Source organism: Erinaceus europaeus, chromosome 16, assembly GCF_950295315.1.
Source record: "Erinaceus europaeus chromosome 16, mEriEur2.1, whole genome shotgun sequence".
NCBI classification, from domain to species: Eukaryota; Metazoa; Chordata; class Mammalia; order Eulipotyphla; family Erinaceidae; genus Erinaceus; species Erinaceus europaeus.
This window is the reverse complement of record NC_080177.1, coordinates 11,929,542-11,952,653: the sequence shown is the minus strand read 5'-3', so window position 1 is coordinate 11,952,653 and position 23,112 is coordinate 11,929,542. Positions and strand designations below refer to the sequence as shown.

The following is a 23,112-nucleotide window of genomic DNA, read 5'->3' as shown; positions in this document are numbered from 1 at the left end:
CACTCCCAGGCAGAAGTTGAAAAACAAGATCAGAAAAGAAAACACAAGTAGAACCTGAAATGGAATTGGTATATCGCACCAAAGAAAAAGACTCTGGGGTGGGTGGGTGGGGAGAATACAGGTCCATGAAGGATGATAGAGGACCTGGTGGGGGTTGTATTGTTATATGGGAAACTGGGGGATGTTACACATGTACAAACTATTGTATTTACTGTTGAATATAAAACATTAATTCCCCAATAAAGAAATTTAAAAAAAAATCAGGTCTAGTGAGGCAGAAGGTGGTATAGTGGATAAGGTGTTAGACTCACAGACATGAGATCCCAAGTTTGATCCCTGGCATTTCATATGCCAGAGTAATACTCTGTTTTCACTCATTAATAAATAAGTAAATCTAAAAAAAATAGATTTCTCATAAACAAATGAGATGATGTTTTGTGATATCTGGTGGTTATTGGTGGGTGGATGGGGTGCAGAACTTTGGTGGTGTATGTGATGTGGAACTACGTCCTTATAATTTTATAATATTATAAGCCACTGTTAAGTCACAAATAAATAAGTATACTTTTAATGAAATGCAGTCATTTCCAACAGCAATAGAAGCTAAGCTCTTGTTTTCTAACTTTTTTTAAATTTAATTTTATTTGATGGAACAGAAAGAAATTAAGAGGAAAGGGGGAGATAGGGAGACAGAGACAGAGACACCTACAACACTGCTTCACTGCTTGTGATGCTTTCTCTCTGCAAGTGGGACTGGGGCCTTGAACCTGGGTCCTTGTGCACGGTAACATGGTTTTGTTTTGTTTTGTTTTCCAGTTCATGTGTTTCAGTTCTCTAGATTCCACATGAGTGATACCATCCAGTAGTCATCCTTCACCTCTTTTCTGATTTTGATACACATAATCACCTTCAAATCCATGCATTTTGTTTTGATCTTTTTGATGGCAGAGTAGTGCCCGTGGAATCTATTGACTAGACCCCAATAACTTCTTTATCCAGTCATCTGTCAGTGGGCATTTTGGCTGCTCCCACTCTTTGACTGTTTTGAGTAATGCATTATAAAAGTGAGAGGGAAATTGGGAGAGAGAAAGACACCTGAAGATCTGTTTCACTTAACTCCCCCCCTGCTGCAGGTAGGGATTAGGGACTCGAACCTGGGTGCTCTTACCTGATGTGCTACTGCACAGACCCCTAACAAAAAATACAATAAATAGAACCACTGAAAAACCAGCAAAGCAAATGCAATCTGAGGCTGTGTTATGGCTTATAGGAAGAGCCACAGATAACTACTCTGGGTACTTACTCAGGATCTGCTATCAGAGTTACTGCACCGGGATCTTTACAGGGGAACCCTTCTTCTTCTTCTAGCGTTTGCCCTTCTTCCGTAGCCAGTCAACAGGTCAGGTTGAAAGCTGTCAGGAGCTGCTTGTTGCTGGCTTTGAAAGTGACTGGGATCCATGTGGATTCAGTCGGCTAGGAAGGATCGTCAGTTTCCCCAATGAATGGGTACTCACGGGATGCACCACGAGAAGGTCGATCCAATGCATCCCCCAGATTATCTGATGTACTGCATCAAAGTAAAAGACTCTGGGGTTAGGGTGAGGGAGGGTTCAGATCCTGGAACATGATGGTGGAGGAAGACCTAATGGGGGATAAACTGTTCTGTGGAAAACTGTGATGCAAGAATGTCATCCATTGTCTCTACTGCAGTTTCCAATGGAGGGAATACCCCTATTATCTTACAGTTTTGTAAATCAATGTTAAGTCACTAATAAAAAATGAATGAATGCGCCTTTGTCTCCATTTTATTTTAAAGATAGAAGCAGATAAGCAGAAAGGCAGAGTGGAAATGACCAAAGCGCTGAAATCTTCAGTGCACTGGGGGCTGGGCACATGACAAAGCAACACACTGTCCAAGTAAGCTATTTCCACGGCCCTATTTTTAATATTTTGACACTCTATAGGGGCTCAACCAGTTATATTCTCACCACCTGTGTAAAAACATCCCTCTTTCTCTACATCCTCACCAGCACCGCTTGTTTCTGCCTGGTTGATGGAGGCCCTCCTCACAAGTATGAACTGAAAACGCATTCTCTTGGTTTTCTCTATTTTTTTAATTTTTAAAATTATCTTTATTTATTTATTGGATAGAGACAGCCAGAAATCAAGGAAGAAAGGGGAAATAGAGAGGGAGAGAGCAAAAAGACACCTGCAGTCCTGCTTCACCACTCGCAAAGCTTTCTCCCTGAAGGTAGGGGTCCGGGGTTCGAACCTTGGTTCTTGTACATTGTAACTTGTGCACTCAGCCAGGTGTGCCACCACCTGGCCCTTCTCTTGAATTTCTCTGACAGTAAATGATTATGAAAATATTCTTCATGTGCCTGTATATTTTCTTTAGTGAGTCTGTTCAGATCTTATCCCATTTCTTGATAGATTTACTTATTTATATTTGTGGCTGGCAGCTGCTGTCTTTTATTTTTTTATTTTCTTGATAGGGCTTTTATTATTGTTGAGTTTTATGAGTCCTTTTCTGATGTATGTTATACAAATGTCTGTTCCCAGTGGATAGGATCTTTTTGTTCTAGTGAAGGTTTCTTGTGCTGTAAAACAGTTTTTCAGTTGGATGTAATTCTGGTTTATTTTTACTTTTTTTTTCTTTGCAATTGGACTTGAATTTTCTGAAGAATCTCTAAATCCAGTATCATTGAGTGTTCTGCCTATGTTTTATGGTTGTGAGTATAACACCCAGTTTTTAATCTGTTTTGTGTTAACTTTAAAAAATATATTACTGGGGCCTGGTGGTGGCACACCTGGTTGAGCACACATATTACAGTGTGTAAGGACCCGGGTTCTAGACCCTGCTTCCCACCTGCAAGGGGGGAAGCTTCATGAGTAATGAACAGTGTTGCAGATATTTCTCTCTCCCTCCATATATCCCCCTTCTTTCTCAATTTCTCTGTGTCTTTATCCTCCCCCAATATGGGACACTAGAGTTTGAATTTGTGACCCAGTGCCTGAAAGTCCAACTCTTTATCCATTGTGCCACCTCTCAGGGCCCTTGTGTTGACTTTTGTGCATGGTAAAATACAGTAATCCTGTTTCATTCTTCTGCATGTAACTATACAATTTTCCACAACTACTTGTTGAGAAGACATTCTTTTCTTCGTTTTATGCTCTGGATCTCTTTGTCATAAACTAACTGCCCATATATGTGAGAGTTTATTTTGTAGCTCTTGATTCTATTCCACCGATATCTATCTCTCTGTTTACTTTATTGTGGGCTTAACGGGTCACAGTGTGGTTGTTGTTGATACCTGGGTACAATCTCCCATCTCCCTGTGGTAGGTCACCCCCAGCACACGGTCTTTTACACCATTAAGCACCAGAACCTCAGAGTCCACCTAAACCCCTTTTTCTTTCTCCTCATTATCACACAGGTATGATTTTCTTTCATTCTCTGTCTCTCTCTCTGCGCCTCTCTCTCTCTCTCTCTTTCTGTTTTCTTTTCTTTTTTAATTTTGGTTTCTACAACCCTGTAATATAGCTTCAAGTCAGGAGGAATGATGATTCCATTCCTCTTCCTCCTCTTCCTCCTCCTCCTCTTCTTCTTCTTCCCTTTCTTCTTCTTCCTCTCCTTTTCCTTCCCCTTCCTCTCCCCTTTCTCCTTCTCCGTCTCCTCCTTCATCTCCTTTCCCCAACATTGGTTCTGAAATTCTGAGTCCTTTATGGTCCCAGACAAATTTCTTTAGCATCTGTTTATTTCTTTAAGAAATTCATTGGTACTCTGATAGGGATTGCATTGAATTTATGCATTGTTTTGGGTACTTTGGATATGATGGTCATTTTTCACTAAGTTAATTTTTCCAATCTACCTGCATGGATTTTCTTTCTATTTCCTTGTGTCTTTTTTTTTTTTTTTTCATTTCCTTTAGCAGTAACTTATAATTTGGAAAACTCAAATATTTTTTATCTTCTTTGCAGATTAGTCCTAAGCACCCTATTATTTCTTTTGTTAATGCAATGCCCAGAAAAGAACTCAAGGCTTCATACATATATGACACCACTCAGTGGCCTCTCAGGCCTGTTCTTCCACTTTGAGAGAGAGATAGCATAGCAGCACTCCACCATCCATGGAGTTTCCCTGTGATGTCGGGGCTGGAACACAGGCGTCATGCTCTCTAACCTGTTCTTGTTACAGCCAGTAACAAGACGGAGACCAAGATGGGCAGCAAAAGAAGTTTATTTCACCATTCGGCCAGAGCCTGGAGTACTCCAGAGAAAGTGCTCAGCCCCAAACCTCATGTTAAACTGTCTTTTATAGTTCATTCCAAGTCTATCAGCACAAGTAGGCAAGCCAGGAAGTACAGAAGCAAAATTCAAGGCAGTTAACCCTTGCAGTTACAATTACAGGGGATTTTGCCACCCACCACCATCAACATCATTGACATTTTCAACTAGTAGGTGTACTGTTCAGGGGATGGATTATTTCACTCTACAGATGACAGGGCAGTCTGACCTAGTTCTGACCTAACTTGTTTTTATAACTTTCAATTATTTTTAAAAAGTATTTATTTATTTATTTCCTTTTGTTGCCCTTGTTGTAGTTGTTATTATTGTTGTTATTGATATCATCATTGTTGGATAGGACAGAGAGAAATGGAGAGAGGAGGGGAAGACAGAGAGGGGGAGAGAAAGACACCTGCAGACCTGCTTCACTGCCTGTGAAGCGACTCCCCTGCAGGTGGGGAGCCGGGGGCTCAAACCAGGATCCTTACACTGGTCCTTGCGCCACATGCGCTTAACCTGCTGCACTTCCGCCCGACTCCCAACATTCTAATTCTTTTTATTTACTACTTACCTATTTTTCTTAATCAGTTTTCTCATCTACTTTCAATCTGCTTCTTTGTCTGCTTCTGGCTACATCTCCACTACATTATCAGCTAATCATGCTAACAGCTGGAGAATAAAGTGAATTTTTAAAAGACTTCCAACAAGGGTTTTGGGTGGTAGCACAGCAAGTTAAGCGCACACGGCTCAAAGCGCAAGGAGCGGCATTCAAGCCCCCAGCTCCCCACCTGCAGGAGGGTCGATTTACAAGCAGTGAAGCAGGTCTGCAGGTGTCTTTCTCTCCTCCTCTTTGTTTTCCCCTCCTCTCTACATTTCTCTCTGTCCTATTCAATAACAACAGCTATAACAAATAATAATAACCACAACAAGGGCAACTACAAGCACAACAAAATGGGAAAAACGGCCTCCAGGAGCAGTGGATTCACAGTGCTGGGTATGGATGGACCTGCCAATGCTCATGCCCACGTCCAGCTGAGAAGCAATTGCAGAAGCCAGAACTCTCACCTTCTGCACCCTGCCCCACAGATTATTTTTGGTCCATTCTCAGGAGAGAAATGATAGGGGAGAATGACCAGAGGGCTATGAACTCCAATTTCATTAGGACCCAGACAGAGAAGAGGAAAAAAGGAAGAACATTCAGAAGTAGTAATAGGTATAGGTGTAAGTTAGAAAGGAAGAGAAGGCAGGACAATAGAAAAAAATGGGCAAATATATATAAATAAAAATCAACCCTTATCTGTCACCTTGGGAGAACTACCACAGTTTTCAGTGGAGGGAATGAGGACACAGAACTCTGGTGGTGGGAACAGTGTGGAATTATACCTCTGTTATCTCCCAATTTTGTAAATCAATATTAAAACACTAATAATTATAATTTTAAAAAGACTGTCAACTAAAGAGGTTAAAGGTATGTGAACAGCTATTCCTTACGCTGGTCCTTGCACTTGGCCTCTGTGCTACCGCCCAACCCCTGGTGACAGCTATTCCAAGGTTAAGTATCTGTTATCTGAAAACATGTTTTTTTGTGAATATGTATTTAAAAATATGTATTAACACACACATATATATTTATTAATGGGGGTGATACCCGAAGATACCAGAGCACTACTCAGCTCTGGTTCATGGTGGCTAAGGACTGAATCTGGGGCCTCAGAGCCTTAACCATTATGCTGTCTCCCCAGCCCTGGGAATGTTTTTTTCCTTGGTTGCTAGTGCTCCAGCTGTCTGGGTGTCTAGCTGCAGAAGGCACGCGGTGCTCCTTGCAGTCTAGCTAGGGCTGCTCCATTGTCTTCTGCAGCTGACTCGTGAGACTAGGGGCAGAGGGATGGCACCACCTGAGCCAGGTGTCCTAGAAACCAGTGAGAGGTGACCCGGGATGCCTAGGCAGTGAGTGTCCTCCCCTCTCCTCCAGTGGCCACTTTGGAGCTCAGGTCGGTGGACCTGCACACCCGCAGGAACAACAAAGAGCACCACACGCAAGAGATGGGCCTGAAGCGCCTCATCGTGCGCCGGGGCCAGGCCTTCGCCATCAGCCTGCATCTTAGCCGACCCTTCCGGCCTGGGAGTGACTCCATCACCTTTGTGGCTGAGACCGGTGAGCTCACCCCGCCCCCCGAAGTTCATAACTAGGGCCTCGCCTCTCCCCTCTAAACTGCCCTCCCTACCTTGCCGGTTGAAGTTGCAATAATAACACCCAATTTTTCTTTCTTCCTTTTTTTGGGTGTGTGTATGTGTGAATAAGTTTTAATAAAAATAAAACATGTGTTGAGAATATTCTGAGAAAGTCTAAAAAGATATACAGCAGTGTAATTAATATCTATGTTTCCCCAGTTCTACAGTATACATATATTACCTATATTTTGTGCTATTTTTTAAAAGAGATAATGAAACTTGAGTTCAGCGGAAAAATCCTCATTACACAATGTAACAACTTTAATTCACTTTTACATATAACCACTTCAAGTCTCTTAAATGCACCTGTACAAAATCAAGCATCATTTTCTTAGGAACAATTTTTGTTTGAAAATCGAGTGATTGTGCAAATGAGGAAGCAAGTAATATAGAATGATAGGAAGGCAAATGACAAAATTAGAATTTTTGTTCCATTGGATCTTGCAGTATAGCAAGTAGCATGACTATTAACCAAAACCAACTTTGATTTTAGCATAGAAAGAACAAAATGTTCTTTTCCCAAGATAGTCAGGACCAACTTACGAAAGAAGACATTTACAATGCATTTTCAAAGCATTTCCCTTCAACGGGAAACTTAGCTTCACAGAATTCAAATATTAAAAAGTTAAAAAAAAATTCTATCTTCTTGTCAGTATGAGACAAAACAGAATCTAGTGTAAGTCCAGAAAAGCCATGCAGCTTCAGGTCCTTCTCCTCCAGGGACCAACATTGTTATATTATTTCCATTTAGCAAAATATGATCTAATTTAGTTATTCTTCTTCCTTCTGGTATGATTTCAAATTCAGTGACATCCTCCAGTACCATATTGATGAAGTCATCAAATCCTAGAAGTGTCCCAACAATTTCTTTTTTTTTTCATTTTCTTTTTTATTTGTTTATAAAAAGGAAACATTGACAAAACCATAGGATAAGAGGGGTACAGCTCCACACAATTCCCACCACCAGAACTCCGTATACCCTCCCCTCCCCTGATAACTTTCCTGCAGGTGGGAACCAGGGGCTCAAACTGGGATCCTTAGGCTGGTCCTTGCGCTTTGTGCCACGTGTGCTTAACCCGCTATGCTACCACCTGACTCCCCCACCCCACTTTTTTTTTCCATGATAATAAGATTTACTTTTGTCAGGTGAAAAATTCCTATAATATATATATATATATATATGTATATATATATATATATTCTGCACAACAACAATCCTACCTAAATTTGAAACATTTCAAATTTAGATTACCCTTTTAAAATATATATTTGTATGTATTTAATTTGGGTAGAGATAGAAACTAAGAGAGAAGGGGGAGATATAGAAGAAGAGCGAGAGAGGGAAAGAGGATGATAATGATGAGGAGGACTGCTCACCAATTGTGAAGCTTCCGTCTTGCAGGTGGGGACAGGGGACATGAACCCCGGTCCTCGTGCACTATGTATGCTCAACTAGGTGTGCCACTGCCCACACCTTGTCACACAGATGCTGAACATGACTTTGGGCTCATCTCTCTTCAGGTCCAGAACCCACAGAGCTGCTGGGCACGAAAGCCACTTTTTCGCTCACCCAGGCCCGACAAGGAAACAACTGGAGTGCTTCTGAGTTCACTGTGGATGCCAACTCGCTCTTGGTCTCCCTCTTCACGCCAGCCAGTGCTGTCATCGGTCCCTACACTCTGAAGCTAAAGATCTCTCAAGGCCAGGGCCAAAGCGTGACTCAGCCCATGGGGACGTTCATCCTTCTATTCAATCCCTGGAGTGCAGGTGGGATGTGCTCCCAGGTCCCACTGGGAAAGCTCTGTGAGCACAGCATGTCCCCGTGTGCTCACGAATGCTAGCTTTGCATGATGAGAATGTCCATGGTGTGCTGTGAAGGGAAGTAGGGTGGGAAGTGGGGATGTTGGGGGTTGGTGCCTTGGGTAAAGTGTTGGACACTCCAGCATGGGGAAGTGGGACACAGTGTGGTCCTGACTGGATCACACATGTGTGCAGAGAAGGAGTCAGCGGCCAGAAAGGCACAAATGGTCATGGCAGGAATCTCTGAGAGATGGGAATCAATGATTTTCTCATTGTCTTCTTTCTGTCACCTGTACTTTCTTTTTTATTTTTGATTAGTGACAAAATTATAAGACAGTAAGGGTATAATTTCATACAGTTCCCACTGTCAGAGTTCTGTGTCTTCATCCCCTCCACTGGAAGCTGGTTTTTCAGAAAACTGGTCTTTCAGTTTTCTAAAAGTCTCAGATATGAGCTAACCTTATAACTATCTATATCTATTTAGCTATATTCCTTTTTAAAAAATTCTTACTTTTAAAATAGAAACACTGACAAGACCATAGGATAAGAGGGAGTACAATTCCCACCACCAGAACTCTGTATCCCATCCCCTCCCCTCCCCTGATAGCTTTCCTATTCTTTATCCCTCTGGGAGTATGGAGCCAGGGCCATTATGGGGTGCAGAAGGTGGAAGGTCTGGCTTCTGTAATTGCTTCCCCGCTGAACATGGGCATTGACAGGTCGATCCATACTCCCAGCCTGTCTCTCTCTTTCCCTGGTGTGGCAGGGCTCTGGGGAAGTGGGGCTCCAGGAAACATTGGTGTGGTCATCTGCCCAGGGAAGTCTAAATGGCATCACAGTAGCATCTGGAACCTGGTAGCTGGAAAAAAAAGAAAAAAGAGTTAACATATAAAGCCATACAAATTGTTGACTAATCATGACCCTAAAAGCTGGAATATTACAGATGAAGATTTGGCATCTCTGTTTTGGAAATAGCTACTAGGTCTATTTTAGGTATATTGCAAAGGGCCCATGACTTTACTAGTTTTTTCCTGAGCCTGACATCTGATATGCAGATGGATCCAGGTTATTGTCTGGGAAGATGACATCACGGCTGGAAAAAGGGCTAGAAAGCTGGATTAGGGAAGAGAGTAGCTCCCAAATATGGGAAAAGTGTATAAATATTGTTGACTGTAAACTCCATCGATTTGATCTGGGGCCCATAGTCAGCACAGGAGTCTATGTAACCTCTGCATCCCTGTAGGTCTGAGCTTGTACTCTGTGGTCATGAGTAGGAACACTCTAAGTTGCACCAATTTCAGGACCCATCTTCCTTTGGTGGTAGATAGAATATGTTATCCGGGGCTGGGTGTCGGCACACCTGGTTAAGCACACATATTAAAGTGTGCAAGGTCCTGGGTTCAAGCCCCCAGGCCCCACCTGCAGAGGGAAAGCTTCCCAAGTGTAGAAGCAGGGCTGTAGGTACCTCTTTGTCTTTCTCCCTATCTCCCCATTCTCAATTTCTGGCTGCCTCTATCCAATAAAAATAAAGATAATAAAAAATGCTTTAAAAAATTTAAAAAATATATGTTATCCAACCCCCCTTCAGAGGATGGAACATTCTCTACCATCGTTGACCCACATTGAGGGCAAGGTCCTATGGGGGCCCCAAAGTGGTCCAGATATATTTCTTTTTTCCTTTTCCCCCTATGATTCTGCCTTATTTCCTAGGTCACAGCTACACCTATTACTATTTCTGAGTGTCCTCCTTTTTTTTTTCCTCTTCTCTCTCAGATAAAAGAAATGGTGTCTGGCTTCTGGTATTTTCCAGGTTTGTTTCCTTTCCAGTATTGTTATAAAAACAAGATTCCTGGTGACAAACACTTCAGGTCCTGATGGAATGGGAGTGTAGAGCCCTTCCCCTTTTAGTTACCCCTCTGGCAGTATGGACCATATTTCTTTCTGGGGTCTAGAAGGTGGGAGGTCTGGCTTCTGTAATTGCTTCTCCACTGGACATGGGCAATGACAGGTCGATCCATACCCCTCAGCCTGTTTCTATCTTTCCCTAGTCGGGGAAGGCTCTGGGGAGGTAAGGATCCAGGACACATTGCTGAAGCCCTCTGCCCAGGGAATGTCACCTGTATTTTCTAAATCCTGACTAGAAGTTTGCTGCTTTTACAATTAAGATAAGGTCATCATCCAAAAGCCACATGATCATATCAATAGATTCAGAGAAAGCCTTTGACAAGATACAACATCCCTTTATGATCAAAACACTACAAAAAATGGGAATAGATGGAAAATTCCTGAAGATAGTGGAGTCTGTATATAGCAAACCTACAGCCAACATCATACTCAATAGTGAGAAGCATTTCCCCTCAGATCAGGTACTAGACAGGGCTGCCCACTATCACCATTACTATTCAACACAGTGTTGGAAGTTCTTGCCGTAACAATAAGGCAGAAGCAAGGAATTAAAGGGATACAGATTGGAAGAGAAGAAGTCAAACTCTCCCTATTTGCAGATAACATGATAGTATACATAGAAAAACCTAAGGAATCCAGCAAGAAGCTTTTGGAAATCATCAGGCAATACAGTAAGGTGTCAGGCTACAAAATTAACATTCAAAAGTCAGTGGCATTCCTCAATGCAAACACTAAGGTAGAAGAAGTTGAAATCCAGAAATCAATTCCTTTTACTGTAGCAACAAAACAATAAAATATTGTTTTGTTTTAAAAACCTAACCAAAAAAGTGAAAGACTTGTATACTGAAAATTATGAGTCACTAATCAAGGAAATTGAAAAAGACACAAAGAAATGGAAAGATATTCTATGTTCATGGGTTGGAAGAATTAAGATCATCAAAATGAATATACTACCCAGAGCCATCTACAAATTTAATGCTACCCCCATCAAGATCCCAACCACATTTTTAAGGAGAATAGAACAAATGCTACAAATGTTTACCTGGAACCAGAAAAGAGCTAGAATTGCCAAAACAATCTTGAGAAGAAAAAACAGAACTGGAGGCATCACACTTCCAGATCTCAAATTGTATTATAGGGCCATTGTACTTGTTACTGAAACATGAATAGACACACTAACCAGTGAATAGAACTGAGAGCCCAGAAGTCAGCCCCCACACCTATGGACATCTAATCTTTGACAAAGGTGCCCAGACTAATACATGGGGAAAGTAAAGTCTCTTCAACAAATGGTGCTGGAAAAAATGGGTTGAAACATGCAGAATAATGAAACTGAACCACTATATTTCACCAAATACAAAAGTAAATTCCAAGTGGATCAAGGACTTGGATGTTAGACCACAAACTATCAGATACTTAGAGGAAAATATTGACAAAACTCTTTTCTGCATAAATTTTAAAGACATCTTCAATGAAATGAATCCAATTACAAAGAAGACTAAGGCAAGCATAAACCTATGGGACTACATAAAATTAAAAAGCTTCTGCACAACAAAAGAAACCACTACCCAAACCAAGAGACCCCTCACAGACTGGGAGAAGATCTTTACATGCCATACATCAGACAAGAGTTTAATAACCAACATATATAAAGAGCTTGCAAACTCAACAACAAAACAACAAATAACCTCATCCAAAAATGGGGAGAGGACATCAACAGAATATTCACCACAGAAGAGATCCAAAAGGCAGAGAAACACATGAAAAAATGCTCCAAGTCTTTGATTATCAGAGAAATGCAAATAAAGACAACAATGAGATACCACTTCACTCCTGTGAGAATGTCATACATCAGAAAAGGTAACAACAACAAATGCAGGAGAAGTTGTGGGGTCAAAGGAACCCTCCTGCACTGCTGGTGGGAATGTAAATTGGTCCGACCCCTGTGGAGAACAGTCTGGAGAACTCTCAGAAGGCTAGAAATGGACCTACCCTATGACCCTGCAATTCCTCTCCTGGGGATATATCCTTAGGAACCCAACACACCCATCCAAAAAAAGCTGTATACACATATGTTCTTAGCAGCACAATTTGTAATAGCCAAAACTTGGAAGCAACCCAGGTGTCCAACAACAGATGAGTGGCTGAGCAAGTTGTGGTATATACACACAATGGAATACTATCAGCTATAAAAAATGGTGACTTCACCGTTTCCAGCTGATCTTGGATGGACCTTGAAAAATTCATGTTAAGTGGAATAAGTCAGAAACAGAAGGATGAATATGGGATGATCTCACTCTCAGGCAGAAGCTGAAAAACAAGATCAGAAGAGAAAACACAAGTAGAACCTGAGCTGGAATTGGCATATCGCACCAAAGTAAAAGACTCTGGGGTGGGTGGGTGGGAGAGAATACAGATCCAAGAAGGATGACAGAGGACCTAGTGAGGGTTGTATTGTTATATGGGAAACTGGGGAATGTTATGCATATACAAACTATTGTATTTACTGTCAAATGTAAAACATTAATTCCCCAATAAAGAATTTTTTTAAAAGATAAGGTCATCATTGTGTATATGTTGTTCTTTATAATGTTTTAAATTTTTTCCCTCTTTTTGTGAGAGAGAGAAATTGAGAGGGGAGTGGGAGATAGAGAGAGAAAGAAAGATGCCTGCAGACCTGCTTCACCACTTTTGAAGCTTCTCTCCTACAAATGAGGACCAGAGCCTTGAACTGGAGTCCTTATTCATGCTAACATGTATTATTAACTGGGTGCACCACTGTCTGGTCTATTTATTTTATTTTAATGAGAGAGAGAGAGAGAGATACAGAGAGAAAAAGAGAGAGACAAAGAGAAGGAGATAGAAAGACCAGACATGTCTTGTTTATGGTGGTGTGGGACTTGAACCTGAGGTTTTGGAGCCTCAGGCATGAAAGTCTTTTTGCATAACCATTATGCTGTCTCCTCCATCCAAACACTTTTTCTTTCTTTCTTTCTTCTTTTTCTTTTCTTCTTCTTTTTTTCTTTTTCTTTTTCTTTTTGTACAGATCACATCACTGGCCTCTATAAAAGCACAAATGAGGCTTCTAAGGGGCCTAGTCTTCATTTCTATTGTCATCAACCCATTGCTTCTATTTTCCAGCAAGGTGTTGAGTTTACTGGTTGTCATTCTTCTCACTCTATTTTTTGCTCTTTCTGACACTTAGAGGATGACGTCTACCTGCCAAGTGAAATATTGTTACAGGAGTACATCATGATGGACTATGGCTTCATCTACAAAGGACATGAGAAGTTCATCACATCTTGGCCCTGGAACTACGGGCAGGTAACATCACCCGAAGGTGGGCCAGGGTCATTTCTCTGAAACCTGGTCCTTAGGCCACTGTCAGCTCTCTGAAGGGCCACCAATTTCTGATTCAGTGAGAGGAGCAAGATGGAAAGCAAAGATGCTTTTATTATTATTATTATTATTATTATTTTACCAGAATAGTACTCAACTCTAGTTTATGGTGGTGCTGGGGATTGAACCTGGGACCTTTGGTGCCTCAAGCATGAAAGTCTTTCTGAATAACCGTTATGCTGTCTCCCACAGCCTTCTTTTAAGCGTTTGATCATTTATATGTGAGATTAAAAAAAAAAATCCTCCAAGGAGGGGCCAAGTGGTACACTCAGTTGAGCATACTTGTTACTGGGGGTTTGAGCTTCATGAGTGGTTGGACAGTGTTACAGGTCTCTCTCCTCTCTCTCTCTCTCTCTCTCTCTTTTTCTCTTCCCTTCCCATCTCAGTTTTTCTCTGTGTCTACCCAACAAATGAATAAATAAAATATATATTCTTTAAAAAAATCCTCCAAGGGGGCCGGGCAGTAGTGCACCAGGTTAATCGCACATACTATGAAGTGCAAGGGCCTGCACAAGGATCCTGGTTCAAGCCCCCAGCTCCCCACCTTCGGGGGGGGGTCACTTCACAAGCAGTGAAGCATGTCTGCAGGTGTCTCTCTACCCTTTTATTTTTCTTATATATGTTTTTTTAAAAAATATTTATTTATTTATTGGATAGAGACAGGCAGAAATTGAGAAGGGGGAAATAGAGAGGGAGAAAGACTCCCTTCCCCTCCTTTCTCAATTTCTCTCTGTCTTATCCAGTAAAATGGAAAAAATGGCCACTGGGAGCAGTGCATTCATAGTGCTGGCACCAAGCCCTAGTGATAACCCTGGAGGCAAAAATAAAATAAAATAAAAGCATTAAAAAAAAATTCTACAAGAAAACAGGCTACTATGATGAAACTCTCTGATCCTAACTCTTATTTTGACAGTTTGAAGAGGACATCATAGACATCTGCTTTGAGATCCTTAACAAGAGCCTGTACTTCCTAGAGAACCCATCCAAAGACTACTCTCAGCGAAACGACGTGGTGTACATCTGCAGGGTGGTGAGCGCCATGGTGAGTGAGGACTGACCCACCCAGCCCATCTCAGGTCTCCCCAGGACACACAGGCTCCCCATGCAATCCCTCCCCACCCCTGTCTCCTGCAGATCAACAGCAATGATGACAACGGGGTCCTGCAGGGGAACTGGGGTGAGAACTACTCGCTAGGCGTCAGCCCGCTGGAGTGGAATGGCAGTGTGGCCATCCTGCGGCAGTGGTCAGCCCGAGGCCGGCAACCCGTCAAGTATGGGCAGTGCTGGGTCTTTGCAGCGGTCATGTGTACTGGTGAGTGGGCCGGAGAGGGGGATGCAGGGCCACTCACACCCCTTTTGATATCTGGCAGAGAGACGGGACACACTGAGGCTTGAATGCAGGAAGCAGTGTCTATTATGTCAGTAGGCCAGCCGGACTTGTATCCACAAAAGACTGGGTCCAGGGCACAATGGTGCTTGTCCTTTTATACAGTTACCAACTTCCCATAGTAACTCATAGCAACAGTTTTCACAGGTTACTTTTTCTTTTGTGTATACAGAGAGTACAACTTGTTTGGGTTATCAGCAGACTCTTGGACAGAAGTAGCAGATTCTAAGGCCACAGACCAAGGTCTCTTGGATGACATCAATGGGAAGCCCTATTTATGCTGGGAGGAGTGGGGAAGATTGCCACCAACTGCATTTTTCTTTAAAAATGTAACCCTTGCTTTTCTTTTCTTTCTTTATTTTATTTTTACCAGAGTGCTGCTCAGTTCTGATTTATGGTGGTGCAGGGGACTGAACCTGGGACTTTGGAGCCTCAGGCACAGAGTCTCTTTACATAACCATTATACTATCTACTTCACCACCCACACTTGCTTTTCTCTTTAAAAGTTATCTCTTGTTTGCCTTATTGTTGTTGTTATTATTATTGTTGTCATTGCTGTTGTTATTGTTGTTGGATAGGACAGAGAGTGTTGTTAAAATTTCGGAGGCTCTGGCCGGGCGGGTCTAGCTTCACGGGCGGGTAACAGAGACGCGGAGACAACGGCTGGGCAGGGAAGCTGTATTTCTTTATTCAGGAACAACGATTCATAAACTAAGACAAACTAATCACCAAACAGAACTCTGCTGTCTCTTTGCGGCGGCACAAACACTCTCTCTTACTCTCGAACTCTCCAACTCTGGAACTCTGGAACTCTCGTACTGGGGAACCCTCTGAAAACTCTGGCACTCTCGAACTCAGGAACCCTCTCCTGGGGTTCCTTGGGGCGGGGCCAAGCAGGCCGCGAAATTAACTGGACTGATCCAATTCTCTTGGCAGGGGAGGGCTAGAACAAACCAATGTAAAGCATACGACAAGAGAGAAATGGAGAGAGGAGGGGAAGACAGAGAGGGGGAGAGAAAGATAGACACCTGCAGACCTGCTTTACTGCCTGTGAAGTGACTGCCCTGCAGTTGGGGAGCCAGGGCTCAAACCTGGATCCTTAAGCGGGTCCTTGCACTTTGTACCACGTGCCCTTAACCTGTTGCGCTACCGCCCCCGCCCCACACACCCCATTTTTAAATTCTTTTTTTTTTTTTTGCCTCCAGGGTTATCGCTGGGTCTTGGAGCCTGCACCACGAATCCCTTGCTCCTGGAGGCTATTTTTTCCCCTTTTGTTGCCCTTGTTGTTCTGTTGCTGTTGTTGTTATTACTGCCGTCGTTGTTGGATAGGACATAGAGAAATGGAGAGAGCAGGAGAGGACAGAGAGGGAGAGAAAAAGAGACACCTACAGACCTGCTTCACTGCCTGTGAAGTGACTCCCCTGCAGGTGGGGAGCTGGGGGCTCGAACAGGGTTCTTTTGCTTTGTACCACGTGCGCTTAACATGCTGCACTATCGCCCAACCCCCTGAAGCTTCATTCTTGTGCTAGTCCACTATTCCCCAGTAATTTACTTAGGTGATTAGATCTGTGAAATCTTAACTCAGCATTAAAAAGGTCTTTGTGGAGCAGTCCAGGAAGTGGTTCATTAGGTAAAATGTTGGATTGCCTATGTCTCATTCTTTGCTCATAAATAAATACATCTTTTTAAAAAATTGAATGAAGGGTAGATAGCATAATGATTATGCAAAGAGACTCGTATGCCTGAGGTTCCAATGTCCCAGGCTCAATCCTCTGCACCATCATAAGCCAGAATTGAGCAGTGTGGTTAAAATAAATAAAAATCCTTGTAGCACTATCCTATAAGGCCACCAGAGGGTGCAGTTGCCCTATCAAAGCTGTCAGGTGGCGTCCACTAGTCTCTTGAATATACATACAAATCTCTTGATTTCTTTCATTTCCAGCTGCCTGTCTTTAAGGATAATTATAGATGGAGAATTTAGGAAGTAAAGGTCATCTGGTTCAACACCTCACTTTGTTACACACTAGACATCTATGTTCCAGAGAAGTCAAGTTATTTACCTGAAATAATAGAGTTTCTCTTCTAAAACTGGCCACAACACATACAGTTGTAATTTTCTTTATAGCTACCCAATGTTTTTGTCTTTTCTTTCCCTTTTAAATGTTTATTTATTTGTTTTAAATAGACACAGAGATGTTGGGCGGTGTGGGGGAGGGAGAGAGCAAAAGAGAGACCTACTGTACTGGTTCACTACTTATGAAGTTTCCGCAGGTGGGTACCGGGGGTTTGAACCTGGGCCATGAGCATGCTCTATGAGGTGTGCCACCAACCAGCCTCTGTTTTGTTTTTTCACCTGGACAGGTTCTGAATCGAAAAGATGCCCTCCCCAAGACCCCAAATGATGAATTGAGTTATTAATTGCAAAATGACCCTGAAATTAATTTCTTTCTCCTTGTGGGCTGGAGCCCATTGGAAGGACAGATGGGAAGCAGGTTCTGGCCCTGAGCATGGAGCTCTGTAGACAGAGAGGCTTACGGGTATGGATCTGCATGGAGCTTGGCCTTCTCTCTCTCTCTCTCTCTCTGACTCCAAAGTTAGAGCATGAACATGGGTAACCTGTAGTCCGGCTTGAAATGAGCCCAGTGATTCTCCATGCTTTTGTTCCCCCTCAGTAATGAGGTGCTTAGGGGTCCCAACCCGTGTCGTTTCCAATTTCCGTTCTGCACACAATGTGGACGGGAACTTGACCATCGACACCTACTATGACCAGAACGCAGAGATGCTGCCAATTAAGATACGGGACAAAATCTGGTAAGTGGAGTTGTCTCCGACTGATGTCTGCTACACTCCAGGTCTGGCAGGGACACTTTGACCTGGTCCTCTTTGGCCCTGAGGCTATGTTACTCTCAATTGTTGCTGATATTCAGAATAAATTCCCCACCAAGGAGGTTGTTCTGATTATTAGATCATCACATCTAAGTCACTTCAGAGGTAGATTATGGGACAATAATGTGGCGCAACCAAATGAATAGACTAGATATCTTCTCAATACTGACCTCAAATCCTGGAATATACTCTTTCTTGATACTTTCCCTATAGTGAGTCTTTTTTTTTTTTTTTGATCAGTCTCTTTCTTCTGTCATGGGGCAAAACCTAGAATCGCTGTCTCTGTGAGACTCTTGTACATAATTTTGTTTTCTTTGGATATTTAATTTCTCCAATACTTGCCTCACCTCGTGTGTGTGTGTGTGTGTGTGTGTGTGTGTGTGTGTGTGTGTGTCCCTTTGTTTTTGTGTCTCTTCTTTTTCTCTGGTTTCTTCCTTCCTTCCTCCTTTGGTCTACCCCAACCTGATTTTCTTTCTTTTTTTGAATTTTTAATTTATCTTTATCTCTGTATTGGCTCTAGACAGCCAGAAATAGAAAGGGGGAGAAACAGAGAGATACCTGCAGCACAGCTTCGCCACTCTCGAGGCTCTCCTCCTGCATTTGGGAAATAGGGGCTTGAACCCAGGTCCTTGCACATTGCAACATGTGCGCTCAACCAGGTGTGTCACTATTTGGCCCCTCCCTAATCTGATTTTCTGTTACTACTCCTTTTTCTAGCCAGTTTCCAGATAAAGATCCTTTGAATTGTGTGACAGCTGACTGTTGTCATTGGAATCCTCTCCCTCCCTGGGCTTCTGGAGAATTTCTGTGGTCCAGTAAGCAGTGGTAGAGAGAAGGTCACGTTACTGCAGTTGAGTTCTGTCTGTGGATGCGTAACCTGACAGACACCACAAGCAAACAGACAAGTTTAACACAATGGCCACTTTAGTGAAAAAATAAGAACAGTGTCCAAAATGCCAATGTAGCAAAACAAAGGCTAGGTGACTGTTCAGTTCACAGGAGACAAGGACCCTGGGAACTAAATGCAGGGTCTATGCTGCACTGATCCTAGACAGGGTGGGGAAATGTTACAAAGAACATTCTGGGGTCGACTGACAAAATTAAAATATAGACAGTCAACTACATGTGCTCATGGTACCAGATTAAGTGCATGTGGTCATGCAAGACCCATGGAAGAGAAGATAACTGTTCTTAGGATAGACACACGGAAGTGAAAATCCAAAAGGAAAGAAAAACAAAAAAGCTGTCTGACCTCCCTATCCACGCAGAAAAGAGACAATGATGAAGAAAATGTTCAGTATAAGTGAACTGAGTAGATGAAGGGGCTTTGTGTTGTTGCAACTTCCTATAAGCTTGGAACTACTTCCCAAATAAAAGGTAGGGGAAGAAGAATGGCATGAAGTACTCTATGAATTGTCTGACTTCTGGCATATCCTCTGGCTGTCTTTGTCCTTCTCTCCACACACTGCAGGAATTTCCACGTCTGGAATGAGTGCTGGATGATCCGGAAGGACCTCCCACCAGGCTACAATGGGTGGCAGGTCTTGGACCCCACCCCTCAGCAAACCAGCCAAGGTTAAGTGGAGACCTGGACTTGGGGTGGGGGAGTGGAGTCAGGTGACAGAGGGCTGGAGCAGCATTTATCCCACTTTGTCCCCTTCCCCAAGATACAGCAGAGACAAGATGGGTCAGGAGCTGACTTGTCACTAGAGCTGGGTGTCATGGCCGAGTCTCCGATCCTCTTGTTGCTTCCTCTCCCGGGAGCGGGGTTGGTGATGGTGATGGTGATGATGACTGCAGTTCACTGAGTAGCTGTGAGGGTCTGATGAGTTGGTGGGAATCAGGGAGCACTCAGAGGATGAGGGACCTGGATGCCATTGCTCCTGCCAACCCACCCCCTGTCCCACCCTGCCCAGTCACCCCTGGTCCACAAGTGAGCAGTGTGCCGGGGCTCACACTCCTGCTCTCCACCCAGGGCTGTTTTGCTGCGGCCCTGCGTCTGTGAAGGCCATCCGGGAAGGCGAGGTCCACATGGACTACGACACCCCATTTGTGTATGCCGAGGTGAACGCTGATGAGGTCATTTGGCTCCTCAGGGACGGCCAGGCCAAGGAAATCCTGGCCCACAACACCAGTTCCATCGGGAAGGAAATCAGCACCAAGATGGTGGGGTCAGAGGAGCGCCAGAACATCACCAGCTCCTACAAGTATCCAGAAGGTACCTGGGAGCTGGGGTCTGTGGAGGGAGGGTGTCACCTCCACTGTGTTGCTCCCCAACTGGGATGCTCCCCCTAAAGCTTTCACTCCTAGGGGCTTTCCAGGGGCCTAGCCATGAGGATCTAAGTTTCATTTGCTGAATTTAGCAAAGTGCAATGCAGGGTGCCCAGGGACCGTGAGATAGCTGTGCAGGTAGGGAGCATGCTTCACGGGGCATGAGGCCTGGGTTCAAGCCTCAGCACCGCATGGGAGCTCTGTGGGTGATGGGAACTCTTCCATGGTGTCTCACCCCTTTCTGTCATGCCTCTCTTTTCTCTTTCTTTCTACAGGTACAGATTTAACAACAGTTCCCGCCTCCGTGGGGGCATCTTCACAAGCACTGAAGCAGTCCTGCAGAGACTTCTCTTTCTCCCTCTTTCCTGCCTTCTCTCTCAATTTCTCTCTGTCCCTATCAAATAAATACCTTTTTAAAAATAGGGCCAGGGTGGCTACTCAGCAGATCTCACACCAGGACTTATTCCTTGCACCATATTAAAAAGAAAGAGAGAAGTAGAAGAAGGAAAAAAAGAAGGTTGATTGATTGATTGATTAATGATTGATTGACTACTGCATTCACAGTTAAACCTGAATTCCAGGTTCATTGAGATAAACAAGTATTTTATGAATAGCAGTATTGCTATCTTTCCAATATTGCATGGGACAAACTTATACTAAAAGTTATTTGTGTTTGTGCCTTGAGAGGCAGAGCAGTGGATAAAGTGTTGGACTCTCCACCCTGAGGACCTGAGTTCAGTCCCTAGCACTACATGTATTTCTCCTCTATCATACATAAATAAATATTTTTAAATTAATTAATTTATTTATTTTCCATTTTGTTGTTTTTTATTGTTGTTATAGTTATTGTTGTCATTATTGATGTCATCATTGTTAGATAGGACAGAGAGAAATGGAGAGAGGAGGGGAAGACAGAGGGGGGAGAGAAAGATAGACACCTGCAGACCTGCTTCACCGCCTGTGAAGCGACTCATCTGCAGGTGGGGAGCCGGGAGCTTGAACCGGGATCCTTACGCCAGTCCCTGCGCTTTGAGTCACATGTGCTTAACCCGCTGCGCTACCGCCCGACTTCCCCCATAAATAAATATTTTTTAAAAAGCCATTTGTGTTTATCAGAAGTTCAAATTGGATCGAATGCTTTATTTTACCTGGTAACTCTATTATGATAGATTCATGTACACTTTAAAAGGTTCCCCAAACACATGATACCAGTGTTATAGCAGAATTTGTTTGTATTTTTCACATAAAAACTTAACATCAGTTAGCTTCTGCTACATTGCACAAAAGTACCATAATAGAGCTTCAGTCGCTTCACACCTCCTGGTAGGGGTGGCAGAAAGAGGACACACTCAAGGAAGGAAAGGGGTCCCGGGCTATGGCAAGACGGGGGGGCATTCCCTTAAAAGGCCCCAGTCGAGCCAGGCTGGTGGCACATGCACCAAGGCTTTGCCTCAAGCTGTGGGAGCCTGGACAGTGCTCACACCATCTCCGGGTCCCTTCCTCATCTGTAAAGTGGATGAACAGCAGATGCTGTGAAAGTGAACTGAGTTAGCACACAGAGGCCACTTAGAACAGTGCTCCAGTTCCAGCAAATAGTTCCTGTGCTGGAGAAGTTCAGTTTGGAGCGAGTTAGGGTTAAACCAGCATGTTGAGCTGGTCCTAGCAACAAAAAATGACGTTCTATTTAAAAGGCTTGAGCAGGGCTGGGGGATGCCTCAGTGGGTTAAGTGCAGGCCTTATGTGTTCAAGTCCTGGCACTACATGATAGCACCATAAACAAACAACACTGGAGGAGGTTTCCACACATGGTGGAGCAGTGCTGTGGAGTCTTTCTCTCTCTTCCTCCCCCTCGCCAAAGTATAGAGCAACACACACACACACACACACACACACACACACACACCCCACAAGGCCTCTCAGCAGTATCGTGGGCTGTTGGTTCATTCTCCTGTGCTGCATGAAAACAAAGAAGGCCAACACAATAGCTCCCTTGAACAGTGTGCTTTCTCTGTCATAGGGATGACCCAAGTTCAAGTCTGGCCCCCGCCACACTGAGGGAAGCTTCAGTGATGTGCTGTGTTTCTCTCTGTCTCTTCCTCTCTGAGAAAGTTGACATGGAGGAGGCCAACGGTAGTACAGTGGGTTAGGCGCACAGAGTGCAAAGTGTAAGGACAGGCATAAGGATCCCAGTTTGAGCCCCCGGCTCCCCAGCTGCAGTGGGGGAGGTCACTTCACAGGCGGTGAAGCAGGTCTGCAGGTGTCTGTCTTTCTCTCCCCCTCTCTGTCTTCCCCTCCTCTCTCCATTTCTCTCTGTCCTATCCTACAACAACAGCAATGGCAATAATAACAATAACAACAACAAGGACAACAAAATGGAAAAATGGCCTCTAGGAGCAGTGCATTTGTAGTACAGGCACCGAGCCCCAGCAATAACCCTGGGGGCAAAAAAAAAAAAAAGCTTCACTGGGGCTTCAGTGACAACACAGAGAGAGAGAGAGAGAGAGGAGAGAGAGAGAGAGAGAGAGAGAGAGAGGACACTTCAGTGTAGGGGCCTCAGAGGTGGCTCAGTGGTAGGGTGTAGGCCTTCCGTGTGTGAGGCCCTGGGTTCTATCCTCAGCACCACACTTAAGCACCTTACACAGTACCAGTGACAAACATGACTGGAACTCCATGGGTAGTGGGACTGGAGATGCTGGAGATACCCCCTCTCATTGAAGCTTTCTTTAGTGTATCTGTCTCTAAAAATATGGACAAATATGGGCCAGGAAGATGGCTCAGCAGTACTGTACTGGGTTCCCTCTGAGCACCATATCTGGGGATGGAACATACAGTCTCTTACACACATACTGTCATACATATGCAATTGTCCACACACCCTTTTTCACATGCAAGCAGATACACACACACACACACACACACACACACACACACACACACACACACCT

The 23,112-nt window shown here is 43.6% G+C and overlaps 1 protein-coding gene across 1 annotated transcript in view; it reads left to right on the top strand.

The window, feature by feature from the left end:
* The window catches only part of TGM7 (transglutaminase 7), a 49,998-nt gene that overhangs the window by 19,155 nt on the left and 7,731 nt on the right, over positions 1-23,112 (top strand). The window contains exons 2-9 of the mRNA XM_060174498.1: positions 6,260-6,442; positions 8,041-8,286; positions 13,430-13,548; positions 14,537-14,665; positions 14,758-14,935; positions 17,683-17,821; positions 19,368-19,471; positions 19,872-20,114. Coding sequence (XP_060030481.1) covers positions 6,260-6,442; positions 8,041-8,286; positions 13,430-13,548; positions 14,537-14,665; positions 14,758-14,935; positions 17,683-17,821; positions 19,368-19,471; positions 19,872-20,114 — 1,341 coding nt within the window. The remainder of the gene's footprint in view (positions 1-6,259; positions 6,443-8,040; positions 8,287-13,429; positions 13,549-14,536; positions 14,666-14,757; positions 14,936-17,682; positions 17,822-19,367; positions 19,472-19,871; positions 20,115-23,112) is intronic.